The 20,030-nt window shown below is 38.2% G+C and overlaps 2 protein-coding genes across 3 annotated transcripts; both read left to right on the top strand.

The window, feature by feature from the left end:
• The first annotated feature begins 343 nt into the window (after nucleotides 1-343).
• dpm1 (dolichyl-phosphate mannosyltransferase subunit 1, catalytic) lies at nucleotides 344-6,136 on the top strand. The gene is made up of 9 exons (XM_051662581.1): nucleotides 344-512; nucleotides 702-801; nucleotides 1,426-1,459; nucleotides 1,540-1,616; nucleotides 3,411-3,436; nucleotides 4,253-4,348; nucleotides 4,550-4,618; nucleotides 4,710-4,824; nucleotides 5,495-6,136. The coding sequence occupies exons 1-9, from the start codon at nucleotides 382-384 to the stop codon at nucleotides 5,597-5,599; spliced, it is 753 nt and encodes a 250-aa protein (XP_051518541.1). The 5' UTR covers nucleotides 344-381; the 3' UTR covers nucleotides 5,600-6,136.
• Nucleotides 6,137-6,789: 653 nt separating this feature from the next.
• Nucleotides 6,790-19,272, top strand: adnpb (activity-dependent neuroprotector homeobox b). 2 transcript variants are annotated; one of them, XM_051662571.1, is made up of 4 exons: nucleotides 6,790-6,868; nucleotides 14,881-14,997; nucleotides 15,401-15,493; nucleotides 15,607-19,272. In XM_051662571.1, the coding sequence occupies exons 2-4, from the start codon at nucleotides 14,890-14,892 to the stop codon at nucleotides 18,439-18,441; spliced, it is 3,036 nt and encodes a 1,011-aa protein (XP_051518531.1). In that variant the 5' UTR covers nucleotides 6,790-6,868; nucleotides 14,881-14,889; the 3' UTR covers nucleotides 18,442-19,272. The 2 variants fall into 2 exon arrangements, with proteins under 2 accessions (XP_051518531.1, XP_051518530.1); XM_051662570.1 differs by lacking the exon at nucleotides 6,790-6,868 and adding an exon at nucleotides 7,019-7,388.
• The last annotated feature ends 758 nt before the right edge of the window (nucleotides 19,273-20,030 follow it).

Here is a 20,030-nt window from a genome sequence, read left to right as displayed (position 1 = left end):
TTGGAGATCTGCGCGCGCCACATTTCTAGAAAACTCTACACAAAACACGTGGGCGATTTACCACTAATGCAGTACTTTGAATTCATATTTCGAAGCATTGTGCTTCAATTTGGACACAACTTCCCTTCAAATGGAAACTTTTAAAAACTATTTGATTTGACAGGATTTTATGACAAATTAAACGTTATGTGGATAATTTTGCAATATATTGTTCACTTACAGTGCTTGTTTTGGTTAAAGAATTTCGATAGGTAATTTCTAATCCTTTGCTCAGTTAATTCTCTTTATCTGCTGCGGAACCAAAGGACGGAGCTACTGATTTCCACGGACAACGTTTTAAGGTAAACATCCGGTGTTTATTTTGACGTTGGAGATGCCAACATGGCGAGCCGGAGAGGTAATGCGAAGACTCGGGAACAGTCTGACAAATATTCTGTGTTGCTTCCAACCTACAATGAACGAGAAAACCTACCATTGATTATATGGTTGCTGGTGAAATACTTTGGCAAGAGGTAATCACGTTGTGATAAGTAATCAATGGGAATAGTTAAGCTGTGTGTCAGTTATTTCTAATGATGAGCTGTCACTCACAGCATGATCACTCAACCATTGGATTCCATATGTTTTAGAATATTAGATATTTGTGTGGGGATCTCAATAGAAATCACCATGAAAATCATATGTTTTGCCTTGTAACGTAGTGGCTACAACTATGAGATCATTGTTATTGATGATGGCAGTCCAGACGGAACACTACAGATCGCCGAGCAGCTGCAGAAGATCTACGGAGCTGATAAGATTGTGAGTTGGCCGTCATCATACACACATGTCGATTGATTAACAGCTCATTGCATTCAGTAGTGTGCAGTCGTGCCCCTCATGTTGTTGAATAACGTGAATTTTTGAATGGAGCTTTTAACATATTTTTGTAATATTTTACATTTTGTTATTATATAATATTTGTGTGTGTGTGTGTGTTTTTTAACTCACATGTCTTAATCAGTCCAATTGTACTGCACCTTCCACATATATTTTACTTTAAATTGAAAATGATGTCATCATCCATACACCCATGTCACTCAACTTCTATAACTTCTTTTCTGTGGAACACAAAAAGAGAAATTACAATATAAATGCTGTTCTTTTCCATACAACAAAAATCCCTGGTGATCACTAGCTTTTAAGTTCAGTTTAGATGTTGCTTTATTAAAAAAATATATTTATTAGGTCTGGATTTGAACCTGGGTCCTCATGCATGCTTAACGAATCTGCAACACTCGACTGTTGTCTTGCACTTACACATGGATCTAATGAGTTGTTGTAATATGAGCTAATAAGTGACCCAAATCATGCAAATATGATCATGATGCACCTGATTGCATGTAAAAGGAAATAATGAAATCTAGCATCTTTCTTTTTTTTTAGCTCTTGAGACCGAGAGCACAAAAACTTGGTTTGGGTAAGTTGCTTCATATTTGTTTATTTAGTCCTCCTTTGAGCAAAAGGAGTTGCATGACCGACATGTTAATGTAATTTCAGGAACGGCATACATCCACGGTATTAAGCATGCTACAGGAAACTTTGTTATCATTATGGATGCAGATCTCTCACATCATGTAAGTTGCTTTTGAACAACATTTATTATTATTATTTTGATGATGATTAAATTATTGATTGATATTAGTTAGAGTTTTTGGGAAATTTAAATTGAATTATTTGTACCTGTTTTCAAATACGGAAATCTTTGGGGAAACATTTGTGTACATACAGTCAGAAGTTTACATACACTTAGGTTGAAGTCATTAAAACTCATTTTTTAACCACTCCACAGACTTCATATTAGCAAACTATAGTTTTGGCATTTAGGACATCTACTTTGTGCATGACATGAGTCATTTTTCCAGCAATTATTTACAAACATATTTTTCACTTTTTAATTGACTATATCACAATTCCAGTGGGTCAGAAGTTTACATACACTAAGTTAACTGTGCCTTTAAGCAGCTTGGAAAATTCCAGAAAATGATGTCAAGCCTTTAGACAATTAGCCAGTTAGCTACTGGTAGGAGGTGTACTGAATTGGAGGTGTACCTGTGGATGTATTTTAAGGCCTACCTTCAAACTCAGTGCCTCTTTGCTTGACATCATGAGAAAATCAAAAGAAATCAGCCAAGACCTCAGAAAAAAAATTGTAGACCTCCACAAGTCTGGTTCATCCTTGGTAGCAATTTCCAAATGCCTGAAGGTACCACGTTCATCTGTACAAACAATTGTACGCAAGTATAAACACCATGGGACCATGCAGCAATCATACCGCTCAGGAAGGAGACGCATTCTGTCTCCTAGAGGAGCGTAGTTTGGTGTGAAAAGTGCAGAACAACAGCAAAGGGCCTTGTGAAGATGCTGGAGGAAACAGGTAGACAAGTATCTATATCCACAGTAAAACGAGTCCTATATCGACATAACCTGAAAGGTTGCTCAGGAAGGAAGAAGCCACTGCTCCAAAACCTCCATAAAAAAGCCAGATTACAGCTTGCAAGTGCAAATGGAGACAAAGATCTTACTTTTTGGAGAAATGTCCTCTGGTCTAATGAATCAAAAATTGAACTGTTTGGTCATAATGACCATCGTTATGTTTGGAGGAAAAAGGGTGAGGCTTGCAACCCGAAGAACACCATACTAACCGTGGAGCATGGGGGTGGCAGCATCATGTTGTAGGGGTGCTTTGCTGCAGGAGGTACTGGTGCACTTCACAAAATATATGGCATCAAGAGGAACGAAAATGATGTGGATATACTGAAGCAACATCTCAAGACATCAGCCAGGAAGTTAAAGCTTGGTCGCAAATGGGTCTTCCAAATGGACAATGACCCCAAGCATACCTCCAAAGTTGTGGCAAAATGGCTTAAGGACAACAAAGTCAAAGTATTGGAGTGGCCATCACAAATCTCTGAACTCAATCCGATAGAAAATTTGTGGGCAGAACTGAAAAAGCGTGTGCGATCAAGGAGGCCTATAAACCTGACTCAGTTACACAAGTTCTGTCTGGAGGAATGGGCCAAAATTCCTTCAACTTATTGTGAGAAGCTTGTGGAAGGCTACCCAAAATGTTTGACCCAAGTTAAACAATTTAAAGGCAATGCTACCAAATACTAACAAAGTGTATGTAAACTTCTGTCCCACTGGGAATGTGATGAAAGGAATAAAAGCTGAAAAAAATCATTCTCTCTACTATTATTGTGACATTTCACATTGTTAAAATAAAGTAGTGATCCTAACTGACCTAAGACAGGTAATGTTTTCTACGATTAAATGTCAGGAATTGTGAAAAACGGAGTTTATGTATTTGGCTAAGGTGTATGTAAACTTCTGACTTCAACTGTAATCTGTTTATTTTTTCCTAATCACAGCCAAAGTTTATCCCACAATTCATCGAGTAAGTCATTTCCTTTCCATTACCTCATGCTGCTGATATTAACCCTATAAAGACTGACATATAAATTAATAGTCAGAAGATCTTTTTTAAATAGAGCATTTCTTTAAACCTATAGACCAAAAAAAAAAAATATTTTATGTAATATATATTTTTTTAATTATATTTGATACATCAGGCTTTAAAGTTCATAATGCTCCTGAGACCCAGCAGTTCATTTTTGTATATGACTTTTAGTTATTTAAGTTTCTCTTAGCCCTTACATGCCACAGTAGTAAATTTTGAGGTATCCATGGGCTTTTCAGAGATACCAAATTTTTGGCTATGACAACTTCCTCTCCTTGGTCTATAGAAATGTATTACAATTCAGCTCATCAAATAAAATATAACGGCAATTATTATCATATGCTTTTTCTGCACCAAAATATTATAAGCGAAACTGTAAAACTTTTTGCTGGGTCTCAGGTTGTAGTAAAATTACATCATAATAGCTTGTAATGTAAAACAATGAGATTTTTAAAATGATAAGAGTGGGCTACATATATCAAATTACATATAAATATCAGTTCACACTAAAAATACATATTATGTAAATTATGTCAGTATTTCAAAGCTGTGTTTTTTTTTTTGTGATGGGCATGAATGAACAATCATGTATCAAATAGGATATGTATGGCTTTATAGGGTTAAGAGAATTTTCTGTCTGCACATTTAATTTGGTTGAGCCTAGTTTTGCTTCGGAATAGTTTTTTTTTTTTTTTTTTTTTTGGCAATATCAGATTCAATACCAGCCATTTATATGCATTTGTGAACGGTCAGAAAACAGAAAGAGGGTGGATATGACCTGGTGTCTGGCACAAGGTACAGTGGAGATGGTGGTGTGTATGGATGGGATCTGCGTCGGAAACTAATCAGGTACGCTATTGACGCAGCTTCAACTATAAACTGTTTATGATTTATTTATATTTAATTACTGTCATGTATGCAGACATGGTCATTTTGACGGGCACAAATACTTAGTGATCTCATATTAAACTGACATCCTTAATTGTGTAGAATAGATTTTATGGCACTAGTTTTTTGTTTGAATCAACTAAATAATTGTTTTTCTTGTAGTCGAGGAGCCAACTTTATCACACAAGTGCTACTCAGACCAGGAGCATCTGATCTCACAGGGAGTTTTAGGTAAGTGCATGTCAATAAATGAATTTGTTTTTTAATCAAATTGTTAGATTACTGTTTCCTATCATGTGTTGTGTTCTGTTGTGTGTTTCAGGCTCTATAAAAAGGAAGTTCTTGAAAAGTTGGTAGAGCAGTGCGTGTCAAAAGGCTACGTTTTCCAGATGGAGATGATTGTCCGTGCTAGACAACTGGGCTATACAATTGGGGAGGTCAGCACACTTCTCTCATTCTGCATTTTTCTTTAAATCTTTTGTTACAAAAAATAGTTAGATTAGTTTAGATTTTTTAGAATTAGTTCAAATATTTAATTACATAATAATAAGACTGTTATTACTGTTAAGCCTTACTATATTACACTATTACATATAGATGATTTAGAATGTCTAAGTATTTAATTACATAATAATAAGACTGTTATTACTGTTAAGCTTATACTATATTACACTATTACATATAGATGATGTAGAATGTCTAAATATTTAATTACATAATAATAAGATTGTTATTGCATTATTACTATTAAGTCAAAACTATTATTTCACTTAATATATTTAGATTATTTAGATTAGTACCACTCCCGTTGAGAACCCCTGATTTAGAAGAATTTTTTGTTATATTTAATTACATAATAATAAGACTGTTATTACTATTTAGTGTATATACTCTACACTAATTTGTTTTAATGTTTAATTACATAATAAGACTGTTATTACATAATGACTATTAAGTTTACACTTTCACTTTTATTACATTTATACATCCATCCATACATGGATACATTTAAGAGAAGTTTTTTTTTTTTTTTTTCATTTGTTTCAACTAGCAGAGTACTTTTTTTTATGCATTGCTGAAAATGGGTCTTATCTGTTTCTCACACAGGTTCCTATTTCATTTGTGGACCGTGTTTATGGGGAATCCAAATTGGGTGGGAATGAAATTGTCTCCTTCCTGAAAGGATTGCTCACTCTTTTTGCCACAACATAACCTTTGACCTCATTTGGTTCTGTTTATTGATGTATGATCATTGCTTCTAATTGTTGCAATGCAGTTGGCATTCTTGTTCTTTTAATAATAAGTTGTTTAAATAATGACAAATGAATTGTCCCATCATTCTTAAATTCTGGTTTATTGCTCTGTGAATGCATACAAGGCTGCAGACTAAGGACAGATGCTTTTGTATAGATCAATAAGCCTTGACCACTTAATATTCTTCTTAGTCTGGGTTTATTACTGTGTTTTGAAATTCACATAAAAAATGTCTGCAACATTTTCAGAATTTCATAAAAAGGACCAATTTTTGTTTGTTTTTTTTGTTTGTTTGTTATTCTAATCAAGAAAGCAGACAACTAAGATCATTACCCCCTTTTTTTATTTTGGAAAAGTGATTGAACTTAGTTCATATCTACCAAGATAATCAGCATTTTTATAAAAGGCTCAAACCCCTCTAAAAACATTTTGTACCTTTATGAGTGGCTGTAGAGATGCTATGTATGAAATAAACATTTCATATTGCAAATTCGGTTTGGTTGTGCAATGGCTGTGTATATTACAACTAGATATTACTAATTAATCTAGGCTTATGATCAAATTAGTAAGCTTTTATAATGGATTGTATTATTGATTGTATTTCACATGTCAGTATCGCAAGAAAACTAGTCTATGTACTATGAGCTTTGACATGCTTTGTCATGATATTTCCAACAGGAAGTATTCCGTCTGGTTTTAAAGTGTTCAGTCTCACATGACACCCAAAAGATAGTAACTGACTTCATCATAATATAAGAATTGTTTAGAGTGAGTTTGATGCAGCCATCGTCAAGGTGGGAGGACTGGGACATGCGGGGTGGGGGAATAACTAGAGCTCAAGAGCCACAGGGTTGGAGAATATTTCCAGTGCTGAAGGGCCAGTGGGTGGGGGAATCACCAGTACATGCAAACCCAGCATTGCACATACAGAAGTAGTCCCGGTGAGTTGCAGTAAAGAGCAGTACAGCGCCACTACCTGAACCCACACTACTCCGACGCTGGGTGAGTACCGAGGCACTGTATACATCCGACTCAATGCGGGGGTAGATACCAGATGCAGAATTGACGCAGACGCCTCTATCCAATCAAGTTTCAGGAGGTGGCGCCCCCTATGGGTTCATTCCGCGCAACTGCACCCTGGGGGCTGTTTACACCAATTTCAGGACCACTTAATAAAACCTCATATGCGCAGAAAGACACCCTTTTGAGACACCTTGTAAAGCTCAGGTAAGCAATTAGATCCCTCTATGACCGGTAAATGTTTGATTGGTGATCACGGGGTACCACAAATCCCCAGCCCCAATTCCTCTCCGTAGGCACAATGCATTTTTAATGCTAATCAAACACACGTCACTTCCGCCCTTTTTCACACGCCATTTTGATAGTGTACTGGGTGCTGGACCGGGTCGTATTGTTTAAGTGGATGGCGGATTACGTTAATTGCTTTCAATTATATCATCATTGTGCGTCTGGGTGGACCGTGCATCGTCGTAAACGCAGCGGGCGCTCGGCGCTTCACACTCCCTTTCCCTCCAGGAGCCCAAACACCACCACAGGAGCTGCTACATGAGTTGCAGCAGCTCATCCCCGGCAGAAAGACAGCTCTGGGTCGGCCCGTGACAGGAGTCGAGCTCCCTCTTACGGCGTGGTGTGTCCGCCCGTGAAGTGGACGACGAGGCGCTCGGCTCGCGAGGAGGGAAAGTGTGATTACGGGCTGCTGCTTTGTGTTAGCGGGAGCTCGAGACAGGTAACTAAAATCTCTTCACAGCGTACGTAGTAGGGGAGCAGTCAACGGAGAACCAGACCAGAGAAATTAAATCAGAATAAAATATGAGACCGGCTAGCCTGCTAACTCGCATATTAATACGAATGGGAAATGTGTCTTAGTTTAAAAAAAAAAAAAAAAAAAAACACAATATATAAATATTTATTTATGTGTGTGTGTGTGTGTGTGCGCGCGCGCACTGTATGACTGATATGTGAAATACAGTCCACACACACACACACACATATATATATATATATATATATATATATGTGTGTGTGTGTGTGTGTACGCTCTGCTGCACCTGGTTGTGGATGAAAAGGAAAGTCTATATTGATGGGTAGTTACCTGTCCGACTTTTTTTCTAGTCTGTTGGTGGTTTTATCATCCGCACAAACCCTTAAATCAGACCACTCACTTCAGCTCGCTCAGTTATACCTCTGATTGCTTTGACATTTATCTCATTAATAGTTCACCTGTGCAACGAATCACTCGTCAACTTCATGCCGACATGTTTGAATGATATTTATCTCTGCATGTGCAGTTTCTCTAATAATAAACAGTCATTACTTTACTGAATCTGGTCACAAAGTAAACAGTCCAACGTGAGATTTCTATTGATCGTCTGGTCAGAGTTTTCTACTAGTCAGTGGGTGATTCTCACGAAACCTGTCAAGAAAATGTCCTGGTCATATTCAGTAGTGTAGCTAGAAACTTATGGGTGGGTGGGTCATAAGATATTATCGATTGTATGAGATCTGTAAATGTTGTATTTATTTATTTAAAGCTGAAGTATGCTACTTTTTCAGTGTTAAAATACTTTCTTCTATCCTAGCTTAATATGCAGAAATAACTAAGTAAGCCATTCATAGGTTCATTTTCTCAAAAACTATAAACATCGTGTCTCTGTGGCACTATAAAAATTATTTTGTTTGTTTTGAGCGACCCGCCCCAACAATGTTACACGACCAATTAGGGGTGGGACTATTTGACTGTTTGAACAAATGCAGGTGAGGAGTGTATTCGGAAAGCTGTTTTGAAAATATTGTTTATTTTTGCAGTTCCGTTCGGTGGAGATAGCGGCACAGAAATTACATCAGCTTTAATACAATTTTGTACATTTTTAGTGTTTAGTTTATTGTTTCCAGGGCCATATTTAGGACATTTAGCTACTAAAGGTTTTCTACTTTAAGAATATTAAAAGATCAATCAACAATATTCGTGTTTGAGTACAATAATTTATTTTAGGCCTGGATACACAGGGAGGTATTGGCCCACCTTGACAACCACAACCACACCCACCCCTACAACTGTACGGGCCACCTGGAGGGTCCAATTGTCCACCTTACATTTTATAATGGATTATATTATGGATTGTGTTTCACATGTCAGTCAGTATCACAAGAAAACTAGTCTACGTACTGTGAGCCATTTTTGTCAGCTTTGACATGCTTTGTCATGATATTTCCAGCAGGAAGTATTCCCTCTGGTTTTAAAGTGTTCAGTCTCACATGACACCCAAATACTAGTAACTGACTTCATCATAATGTAAGAATTGCCCAGACTCGACATTTTAACCATAGAATGGACCAATTTTGTGTCACAACTCTACCCTCATAAAAGTCGGGAAGAGATGATGCAACGGATAGATATGATATTTGTAATGAACATTATTTTATATTAAAAATAAAGTGGGTCACGTTTTGGGTTTTAGGAGTTTTGAGAGTATTTTAACATCCAAAGTTATTTAATTCAGCATCTTGTCAACTCGAACTGGTTTTGATGAACAGGTTGGAAGTTATTTAAATATATAGGCTAATTAATACAATTCATAGCAATCAATTCACATATATGACAACAAATATTTTATTAGACAGGGAAGATAAAGTGGTTGGAGCCGCTGAACGATACATTCAACTGAATGCGTATCTCATCGCTGCATCGGGTGTTTACAGTGTAAATAGCTTCCTTATAATAAGAGCGATCTGGTTTTGTTTTTTAAACTGCTGTTGTATTGAAAGTTTTAATTCTGACATTATTCAGCTCAACAGCCTCTGACATTAGCAGTTCATGGTTCGAAGCCAGCAAGCTTTTTACTGTTGGTGGAATAGGGGTATGAGACAATGATTCGGTGGGCATAAATGCCCAATAGGTGGCACCTGCAGACCCGTGGCTATATCACTGGTCATATTTAACCCCTGATCAATGCAAAAAATATTACATTATATTTTGCATAAAGAACAGGAAGCTTACATTTAGGATCACTAAAAGTTTTTTATTACAACATTATTTTCAGGGCACTTACCTGAATTTTACCACCCAATTCTCATTATCGTAATGCGTCTAGACATTTTTCTTGTACTCTTTCCATTGTTTTCAATGATAAGTCTCCTCATCGTTACAAAATAATTTTCTACTGTTACAGAAAAGAAAAAAAGAAAATACTTGAAATGAATAATAAAAGGACTTGCGTAAAATGAAAGGCAGTACCGAGCAAATACAAGCCTACTATGATGTATAAACTATAAATGCTTTACAATTTAAAAAACATAATTTTTTCACATTGCAGTAATGAGAATTAGGGGATTAAATGTGTGTAACTGTCATAAAAATAATGTCGCAATGTAAAAATTCTTAATGACCCAAAAATATGCTTCTAGATGCCAAATATAATTTCTTAATTGTTTTTTTTTTTTAATAAATATAATGGAGTAAAATAGGATCAGGACATTTTCTTGACAGGTTTCGGGAGTCACCCAGGTATGTTGTCATTCCCATATAATTTGCTGTTTCACTTTGTAATTTATAATGAATGTTGTCCATTCCTCTGTGTAATATTTGCCGCTGTTTACCTTTTTACCGTGTAATTTCAGTGTAGATGTCATTCAGCATTAATCATCATCACAGCATGATTCAAAGTTAGAGTAAAGCCAAAATTGTAATGCTTGTATTAGACCACTTTGTTTTTCATGCTGACACAGGGTTAATGTTTTGTCTATAATGACATGATTAGGGAGGTCACTGAGAGAGACAGTCATGACTGAAGTTGACTCTGGAATTCAGTTTGAAACTAAAATATGAAAAGTCAGATGTATTCTGATGTGCATCATATATTTGTTTTTACTTAATCAGTCAGGATTTGCCTGTGTATATATGCAGTATGTATATATTCTCAGTCATCTGTATGTGTGGGCTTCAGAAAATAACTTCCACCCAGAGCAGACACTGCAGAAATAGGTGTGTTCCACACACTACCCTCTGATGCTGCCTCAACAGGAGGCGCCATTCCAGGACTGTAATGCAGAAGACTGCACAAAAAAGAGAGTGGAAAAAAGTCAGGCAGAACTGGGAGAGGCTTATATAACATGGAGGCAGAGATGTCCTCTAGCGCCATCTAGAAACGATGGGAGAAAGTCAATGAGGTGATGTGGAACGCCTAACCAAAGAGAGAGAGCCCCCATTCTGTGCTGAAGTGAAGCTGCTGCTCTTTGTTCAAAAAGGCTATACAGAGTGATGCCTGTCATTGGTTAGGCCAAAAGCTGACACAGGTTTTCCTTGGTGACTGGTCATATAGGTATATGACCTTTGACCTTTGTTGATCTCTTGACCTCATTTATGTGGTTGCAGTTTACTGTTTGTTCAGTTAAAGTCAAATTTTGGGGATGTCATAAGTTTAGTGGGCTTTTTCGATTTTATTTCACAATTTCTGATATTTATTATTCATTAGAGCTCTGATCTACAATGCACGTAGACTTACAGGCTCTCTGAGCCACAGCTTCGTTAGATGTGTTCATGTTTTTTGTTTGTGCTATAATTTTCGGTTTAAAATAAGAGAATAATTTTGTATGGCAAAACGAAGTTATCTTTTTTGTAGTCTTTATTCTGTATGCACCTCATTATCGCAGGCTGTGATGAGGACAGAGAGAAAGATGCTGAATGGCTCATTTGCTTTAGATCTTTGCCTCTCCTTAAGCCGGCACCACACTAGCTGATTTTTCAAGTGATTTTCAGGTGTAAGCTTCATTTACATAATCACCGGCCAATAGGTAAGAGATTGAGTGCGCATGAGCCTCTGCCAGCGGGAGGTCGTTAATCTCTTGACCGTCGGGACTCCTTGCTGAGGTAATGGTTCCATCACCTGGAAAAGCACATAAAAATTGTTCGAAAAAAATTTTCTCTGCAGGGGCGGGCTCTTGAGTTCTTTTCAAGTGACCAACTTTTACTGAAGAACTGAGGTCATTGCGCTCAGCCACATATAATCTCAAATAGAGATTGTAATCTAGGGCTGCACGATTATAGCAAAAATCATAATTGTCGATTATTGCCCTTGATATTTTAATCGCGATTATTATTGTCATTTAAAATATTAAATTACCTTGACGTCACAAAGTAAGCAAAGTAGCAGATTTCAGTGGTGGATATGAGCTGCACTCCAGTTTCTTTTAAGCATCATTTAAGCATTAAATATTGTAATAATGTTTGTTAATGTTAGGCCAAATAAAACTTATTTTAAATGGATATCTATGTTATAAAAGAAATTAAATTATTCCTAAATTACTTCTTAAATTATTAGTCCACATACAGTAAATATGACATATTCAATTTTCAAACTTAACAGCCGATTTAAATTGACCAAGTTACTTACTGCGTTCAGTGAGCCCTTTGGTGGCGAGACAGGGGAACATTCATCCCATTAGATCTTCAGTGGTGATCTTGTTTATGTACGATCAACGTTAGATCATTTTTGGCCTCAGTGGTTGCACTTTGGAAATTAAAAACAGTCATTTGCGATCGGAGTTTGTGCGATTCGTGAAAATGTTAAATCTACTAATACCAGCTGTGTGGCAAATGGGTCTTATTAGAGCAGATGCGATAACAATGACGGTGACTCCTGAAATATGCTATTCATGCTATATTCTTTATGTTGGCTATGCCTCCAAAACAAACTTAGAACAGTTAAGCTGAATTACTTTATTGCTATTTTGTACAAATCAAATTCACATTGGCCTACTTACTAACATGACAAAACAAAACTGTTATTAGATTTTTAATAAATTGTACACAGAAATCGAGCAACGCGACATACTCTCCCATTACAATGACTGCTGTCACTCACTACAGGATTACACTGTTTGAGACCTGCATTTCGACACAAGTTCAATGACGCTCCGCACAAAGTACTGCACTCTCGTGAATGCTCTCATTAAAAACAAAGATGTCTAATCAGCATAATAAATCAATTATTTACACCGCGTCTATGCCTTGATTCGAACGGAAGCATTTTAGTTTTGTCGTGTTGCTCATTTGCAGTGTATTTAACATTTAAGTTCAAAGGGAACTGTGGATGCAATGAATCCAAATAATTCCAAAGTGCTTTTCGCGTGTCAGGTGATGTTTCCTCTGTATTAATTTTCGTGTGCCACCACGACCAGAGGTGGAACATAAAGTAAGCATCTGGGCATTCAGACGGTTTAAAACCTGCACATTAGGATCAGTTGTCATTACTGATAGGACGGAGGATTAATTTAAGCGGCTCTGATTGGCCATTGCCGTTTCATTGCTCAACATGTTAGTGATTGGTTAGAATACTCAACCGCTGCAAAAACACATTGTAAATAGAGACCATTGAGGCAACACGAGCATACTTAAATTGAACGCTGTAATCGTCAATTTTCACGATTACATAATCGAGGCAGCCGTAATCGTGATTAGTTTTTCGAATAATTGTGCAGCCATATTGTAATCCATAGTGATTCTGTCACCAAGCAATTATCCTTGGGTTCTCCTCCACTAAAATGACTAATGAAATCAGAAAGCGCACAACAGCCTGTTTTTATTGAACGTAATTTCTTAATTCACTGAAAGCTGCATATGGACAAAAGCATTCTATGGCAAACCTTGAGGGGAACAATTCACAAGGTAAAGTTACTCAGTGAATCACATCCTAAATCTAGGGCTGGGCAATAAAACAATATCGATATCAATGATAAACTTCTGAGTAATTTTCGATATTTAGCCTATGTCCTACATCTAGACAGATCAGGTACGTGTCGTTTGGGAAAGTTATTCACACAACTAGCTAACTGAATCACAGTCATGAAATCAGCCTGTTAGAAAGAATTAGTAGTCAGCCCTGCTGTCATGGAAACCGGCAATGAGGCTCGGTAGCCGCTAGCTATCCGGCTAATTTAATATCGCTGTGTACCGAACAAGACAGCACTGAAAATGCAGTACAACAACTATCGACTGAACACAGCAACAACTCCAACATCAAGACCATTGCTGTTTATTTATACATTGTTTGCAGGCAGTGGTGGCTCAGCGGTTAAGGCTCTGGGTTACTGGCCAGAAGGTTGGTGGTTCAAGCCCTAGCACCGCCAAGATGCCACTGTTGGGCCCTTGAGCAAGGCCCTTGACCCTATCTGCTCTAGGTGCTCCATATCATGGCTGATCCTGCGCTCTGGGATACAAAAAACAAATTATTTCACTGTATATGTGCAAAATGTATAATGTGTGACAAAAATAAAGAATAAATTATTTTTCATGATCCATAGCGCTGTTACAGGCAAGTATTTTGTGATATTTAATGGGGGTTGGCAGTCCAGCTTTGGGTGCATTACCACCACTTATTGAGCTGGACTGTGGAATGTCACAAGAAAGAATATTGTGAATTTTTTTTTTTTTTTTTGGCCATACCACACAGCCCTACCTAAATCACTGTCACGCAGTTCTCCTGTTGTTATTTGGGCGAGCTCCACAGGGAATCAGAGAGTCAGGGGGAGTTATGTCTGTCACTCCTCTACCATTTTGTAATAGCAAGTATGACAAACCTCTGTTTTGCAAGATCTCAGCAAAACGGTTAGCAAGTGTGACACCCTCAGTCAACATAGAGTTGTTTGGAGTCTGCTTGTGTGATGCCGGCTTTAGTGACCAAGACCATTGCTCTGACATGAAGCATCACAGCAAATGTTTTTACATGTACATCAAAGTGCAGATAGCTGTCAGAAATCAGCTCATTATAAAACTCATAAGTTTTTTTCCCCTGGACTTGATTTCAGAACGTAAACAGACATGCACACAATTAATAAGCTGCCAGAATGTGGGTAAAGACATTTTATATGCAAAGAGAAATCAGGGTAATGGGATAAAATCTAGATGTGCTGATCAGGTTTTGCTTTAAACCATTTAATGACATTTCCCCAATAAATATTTACATGACTTTACATGTTGTTGGCTTATTAAGCATAATCTTTGTAAACTCACTCAATGAGATGCATTGGTACATAGACCACATTGTGACAGTATTTTATAAAGTCATTCAAACTATTGCAAGACAAAACCAGACATATTTTCTGTGCTGAAGATCAATGGAATTAACATTCATGAATAATGGTAATAACTTGACAATGCATGTTAATTGCATTTCAAGCAGCATGTATACCTGCCCAAATTAATTTGAATAATTTATTTCTAGGTGGACAGAATGTTTCAACTCCCAGTCAACAACCTCAGCACTCTAAGGAAAGCTAGGAAAAATGTGAAAAAAGTGCTGGGTGACATTGGCTTGGAGTTTTGCAAGGAGCACAGTGATGTAAGTACTACATAGGTTAAATGTCAACATGGGCAAAAACACCTTCATGGAACATTTTCTCCAATGAAATACAAAAGGAGATGTTAGTCAGAATGTTAGCCACAATAACCAGTCACTTTGCATCTTTTTCTGTACAATGAAAGTGAAAAGTGAATAATGCTAACATTCTGCTTAACATCTCCTTTTGTTTTCCACTGAAGAAAGTCATATGGTTTTGAAACAAGCTAAGGGTGCAATGTACAATTTATACAGTTGTTTTCTACACTCCTCTCTTTTTACACAATAATGCTTACACTAGTCAGATGCACAAATATGCAGAAATTCTAACTTTGTATGTAGCCTTGATCATAATGATTGTAATGAGACAGTCTTTCTCACTATGTGCTCCTCTTTTCCCTTTAAGGACTATAAAGAATTTGTTCCCAATGAGTTCTACATTAAGAACACATCATGGGACGATGTTTGCATGTGGGATCCCTCAATGACCAAATCACAAGTGAGCAGTACCTAAAAAGCTTAATTAAGGAAACAATTATTAATCTTTGGTCAGTTTTGGTTTCCCACCAAATCCAAGTTTTTCTGACCCAGTTGCCCTCTTTGTTTTCTCAGGAGTACCGATCAAAGCCATTCTGTTGTTCAGGATGTACATTCTCCTCAAAGTTTTTCTCAGCCTACAAGAGTCACTTTCGTAATGTGCACAGCGAGGATTTTGAAAGTCGCATTCTTTTGAACTGCCCTTATTGCACTTACAATGGGAACAAAAAGACATTGGAGACACACATCAGACTGTTTCATATGCCGAACAATGCAGTACGACAGAATGCTGGTGGGATTCAGGCAGTAGGGGTTGGCTCAAAGGATGCTGCTCGCCTGGATAAGACACGTGATAATGTTGAGCAGGCAGTGTACTACTGTAAGAAATGCACTTACAGGGATCCACTATACAATGTGGTGCGCAAGCATATCTACCGGGAACATTTCCAACACGTAGCGGCACCGTACGTGGCGAGGCTTGGTGACAAGGCAACACCACCTAATGGGACAGCAGGCTCCGGTACAGGGAGTAATGCTAATTCTAGCACCATTGCTGTTGGTGCCAACAATACATGTACAGCCATCCATTGCAAACGATGCCTCTTTGTACCACGTACCTATGAAGCACTTGTGCAGCATGTCATTGAGGACCATGAGCGCATTGGTTATCAAGTTACTGCCATGATTGGACATACCAACGTTGTGGTACCTCGTGCGAAGCCTGTAATAATGGTGTCCCCTAAGGCTCAGGGGGATAAGGGCATTGTTGGTATAATGCCAAAGGGAACGGCAGTGGCAGCTGGAGGGCAGCCTTTGTCTACTCAGCAGCTGAGCCGAATTGTCATTCCAAAAGTAAGTTTGAACTCAACTGGGTTCCTGTCAGGTGTTCACCTGAAACAAGGGGCATTTGGTCTGAAGCCAGGGTCTACCCAAGCCTTGACCATTGGAGGAAAACAGGTGCAGCTATCGATGGCGCAGCAGTCTCAAACATATAAACCTCAGCTCTCTGCTAGTCTCCGCAGTTCAGTCTCTACATCAGCATCCACATCTGTACTAAAGATTCCTCAACTGACCTCACGAGTTCAGGCAGCGGCTACTACTGTGACTTCTGTTACCCCCAAGAAAGGCAACTCTGTCACTGGCACATCTTATACTCAGAAATGGAAGATCTGCACCATCTGCAATGAACTCTTTCCAGAAAATGTATATAGCTCACATTTTGAGAAAGAGCACAAAGCAGAGAAGGTGCCAGCGGTGGCCAACTACATAATGAAAATCCACAATTTCACCAGTAAGTGCTTGTACTGCAACCGTTACCTACCTAGTGACACGCTTCTTAACCACATGTTGATACATGGCCTGTCCTGTCCACACTGCAAGGCCACGTTCAATGATGTCGAAAAAATGGTGACGCATATGCGAGGGGTGCATCCTAACGAATCCATCGAGCAACGTACAGACTCGCCACTTACATTTGACCTTACACTTCAGCAGGGAAATCCGAAGAACGTCCAGCTGATTGTCACCACATATAATATGCGAGATGCCCCTGAAGAATCTGTGGCGTTCCATGCCCAAAACAATGCATTGCCATCATCGTATGTGCATAAACAGGTTACGCCACAAATCCCAAAGACATCCTCTGATGCCTCAGGTGCCATACCAGCTAAGACTTCACCACAAGCGGCTGTACCCTATAAGAGGGATGTTGGGAAAACACTTTGTCCTTTGTGTTTCTCTATTCTCAAGGGACCTATTTCAGATTCTCTAGCCCACCACTTGCGTGAGAGGCATCAAGTTATACAAACGGTTCATCCTGTAGAGAAGAAGTTGACCTATAAGTGTATTCATTGCCTTGGTGTCTATACTAGTAACATGACAGCTTCCACCATCACTTTGCATCTAGTGCACTGCCGCGGTGTAAGCAAAACTCAGAATGGTCGACCCGCTCCATCTGCCAGAGTTGTGCAGGCCCAGGGGGCAGGCCTCAAGAGGTCAGGTCTAGCACACTGTGACCAGACCGAGCCAAAGAAAAGGAAAGTTGTTACGGATGACCAGGCTAGGTCAGTGTCACCTGAGGACCCTGTGGTCTTTGCCTTGGACCCAAAGGGTCTTGAGAATGAGTCCTACGAGGCACGTAAAGCGTTCCTCACTCAGTACTTTAACAAGCAGCCCTACCCCACTCGCCGAGAGGTGGAGAAGCTGGCATCCAGTCTTTGGCTTTGGAAATCTGACATTTCAAGCCACTTCGCGAATCGAAGGAGGAGATGCATGCTTAATTGTGAAACGCTACAAACTTGGGTCTTACTGGGATTTAAAATGGAAGACATTGTACATTTGCAACATCCCATAAACTTTGACTCAAAGTGGTATTTTGAGGGCAACAAACATGAGCCAAAAAGTCGAACTTCTAGAAATCGTATAGGCCGGTCTGCCAATGCCATTAACATTCAGAAAAGGGCTACAACCAATGGTGACCTGCAACAGAAGCAGGGGACGCTGGCAAGGTTTGCTACGAAAGCCTCACTCTACTCGAATTGTCAAAAGGCCACCATAGGGAGCCACTGCAATGCTTCAGTCGAGAGCACCTTAAAACCTGGAGCACTTGTCAATTCAGAACCAATTGCTGTGGACTCGGACAGTGATAATGAGGAGAAAGTCAGTGCTGTGCAACAGCAAAAGAATGCTTGGCTAAATACACAGTCAGTTAGCAGTGAGGAACCAGAGGTCAATAACAAAGAGGATGGGAGTAACTCTGATATCAGGGATGACTCCCACAGCGAAAATGGCTATGGGTCAAAAGACATGTTAGAGGAAAAAAAGCGGCCAATAGGTGAGTGCCAGTCAGATGTCACAAACAAGCTTGAACAATCAAAATCAGAGACTGTTTTAACAAAGCAACAGGTCTGATTTCAGGACAGGGTAAATTAAATGGACATATATATATATATATATATGCATTTGTGTTATGTTTGACGTACACCAACAATGCTGCCTCATTGAACTTCTGGGCCTTGGTTACAGAGAGTAGCTATAAGGATATGCTTTTTCTTTTACTCCAAAAGCCATTTAAAAGGCAAAAAAGTCATATTTCACAGTTTTGAACTTATGAAGATGACTGCGAATGAATCCAGGGTTGACTGTCTCTCAGGATATGGAAAGACAACACTGAACATGCACCAAACAATAGAACATGATTTGCCTTCAGTTTATGTTTCTTTAACATATACCAGAAACGTACTTATTAATGTTTGTTCAGCCACTGTTGTGTGGCTAAAGGAGTGTTTATTAGAACACCACAGTTTTTCATGAATTTCATGTTATATAGAATAGATAGTGTATATTTGTACAGTCTTTTAGATATGCCTAAGGAGATGTGAAGGTGTACTCACTGATTTAAAAAAAAAAAAAAAAAAAAAAAAGATTTACTATACTTTTTGTGCTCACGCTTAATGGTCATATGTTCTACATTGGATCACATTTACAATGGATGTGGCTTTGGTGGCTGTTTTTCTTGTTTACTTTTATTTACAAAAGTATAGCATTTTGCTAAAAATATATATATAAATATAAAAATGCTTATTAAACAGAACAATCTCTTGTTTTTGTTTTGCTTGTTTATAATTGAAGTATTTTCTTTTTATATAAATATATTGCCATTACAAAACTTGTGTTTTGCTTTAAGAGCAGCTTTCCATACATCCACTGCCCTAACTTCACAATAAATGGCCATTAAATTGACCACTGTATCATTGTGATAAGTAGACTAGTCTGTGTTTGGTTCAGCCCCTGCTGAATGCTGTTTGTTTTCTCTTCCAACGATTTCACTGAAAATTCTACAGATGGACTGCTGTTGTAACATGAGGTCCAGAATGAGCATTCTGTCTTCAGTCTAACTTTGTGTTTAAATTTGTGACCTCCAGTTTATGTTATTGTTTTTCCTCTCTTTTTTTTTTCCTTTTCTTTTCATTCTGAAAAATAAAGTGCTGTTTTGTCCTCTCAGTGGTTTTAACCCTGCACAGTCTCTACTTTTCCACCTCTCTATGACCTTTCATCTTCACTGTTGTAGCGTGTTTTCAGCAAACTGCACACGTCTAGTTTGTAGATCCATGTTCTCAACACCTCTCATAACACAATTCAGAAACAATAGAATTCCAGTATGTTACTTTCTGTCTTCTGTGGAACACAAAAGAAGATGTTAGGCAGAATGACAGCCTCAGTAACCATTCAAGAAAGTGAATGATGGCTATGGCTAACATTCTGCCTTACATCTTTTGTGTTCCATGGAAGGAAGAAAGCCAAACAGGTTTGGGTGAGTAAATGGTGAAAGAATTTTCATTTTTAGGTGAGCTGTTCCTTTAATCATTTGCTCGGCATGAGAAGTAAAAATGCATTGCTTTTTTCACTCACATTTTTCCCAGTAGAAAGTGAGCTTACCTGTATTATAAGGTGTTACGAATGGAGTTTTAATTAAGCAGCAGGTGATTCATGTGACTTCC

Source organism: Myxocyprinus asiaticus, chromosome 29, assembly GCF_019703515.2.
Source record: "Myxocyprinus asiaticus isolate MX2 ecotype Aquarium Trade chromosome 29, UBuf_Myxa_2, whole genome shotgun sequence".
NCBI lineage: Eukaryota > Metazoa > Chordata > Actinopteri > Cypriniformes > Catostomidae > Myxocyprinus > Myxocyprinus asiaticus.
This window is presented reverse-complemented; position numbering and strand designations above follow the sequence as displayed.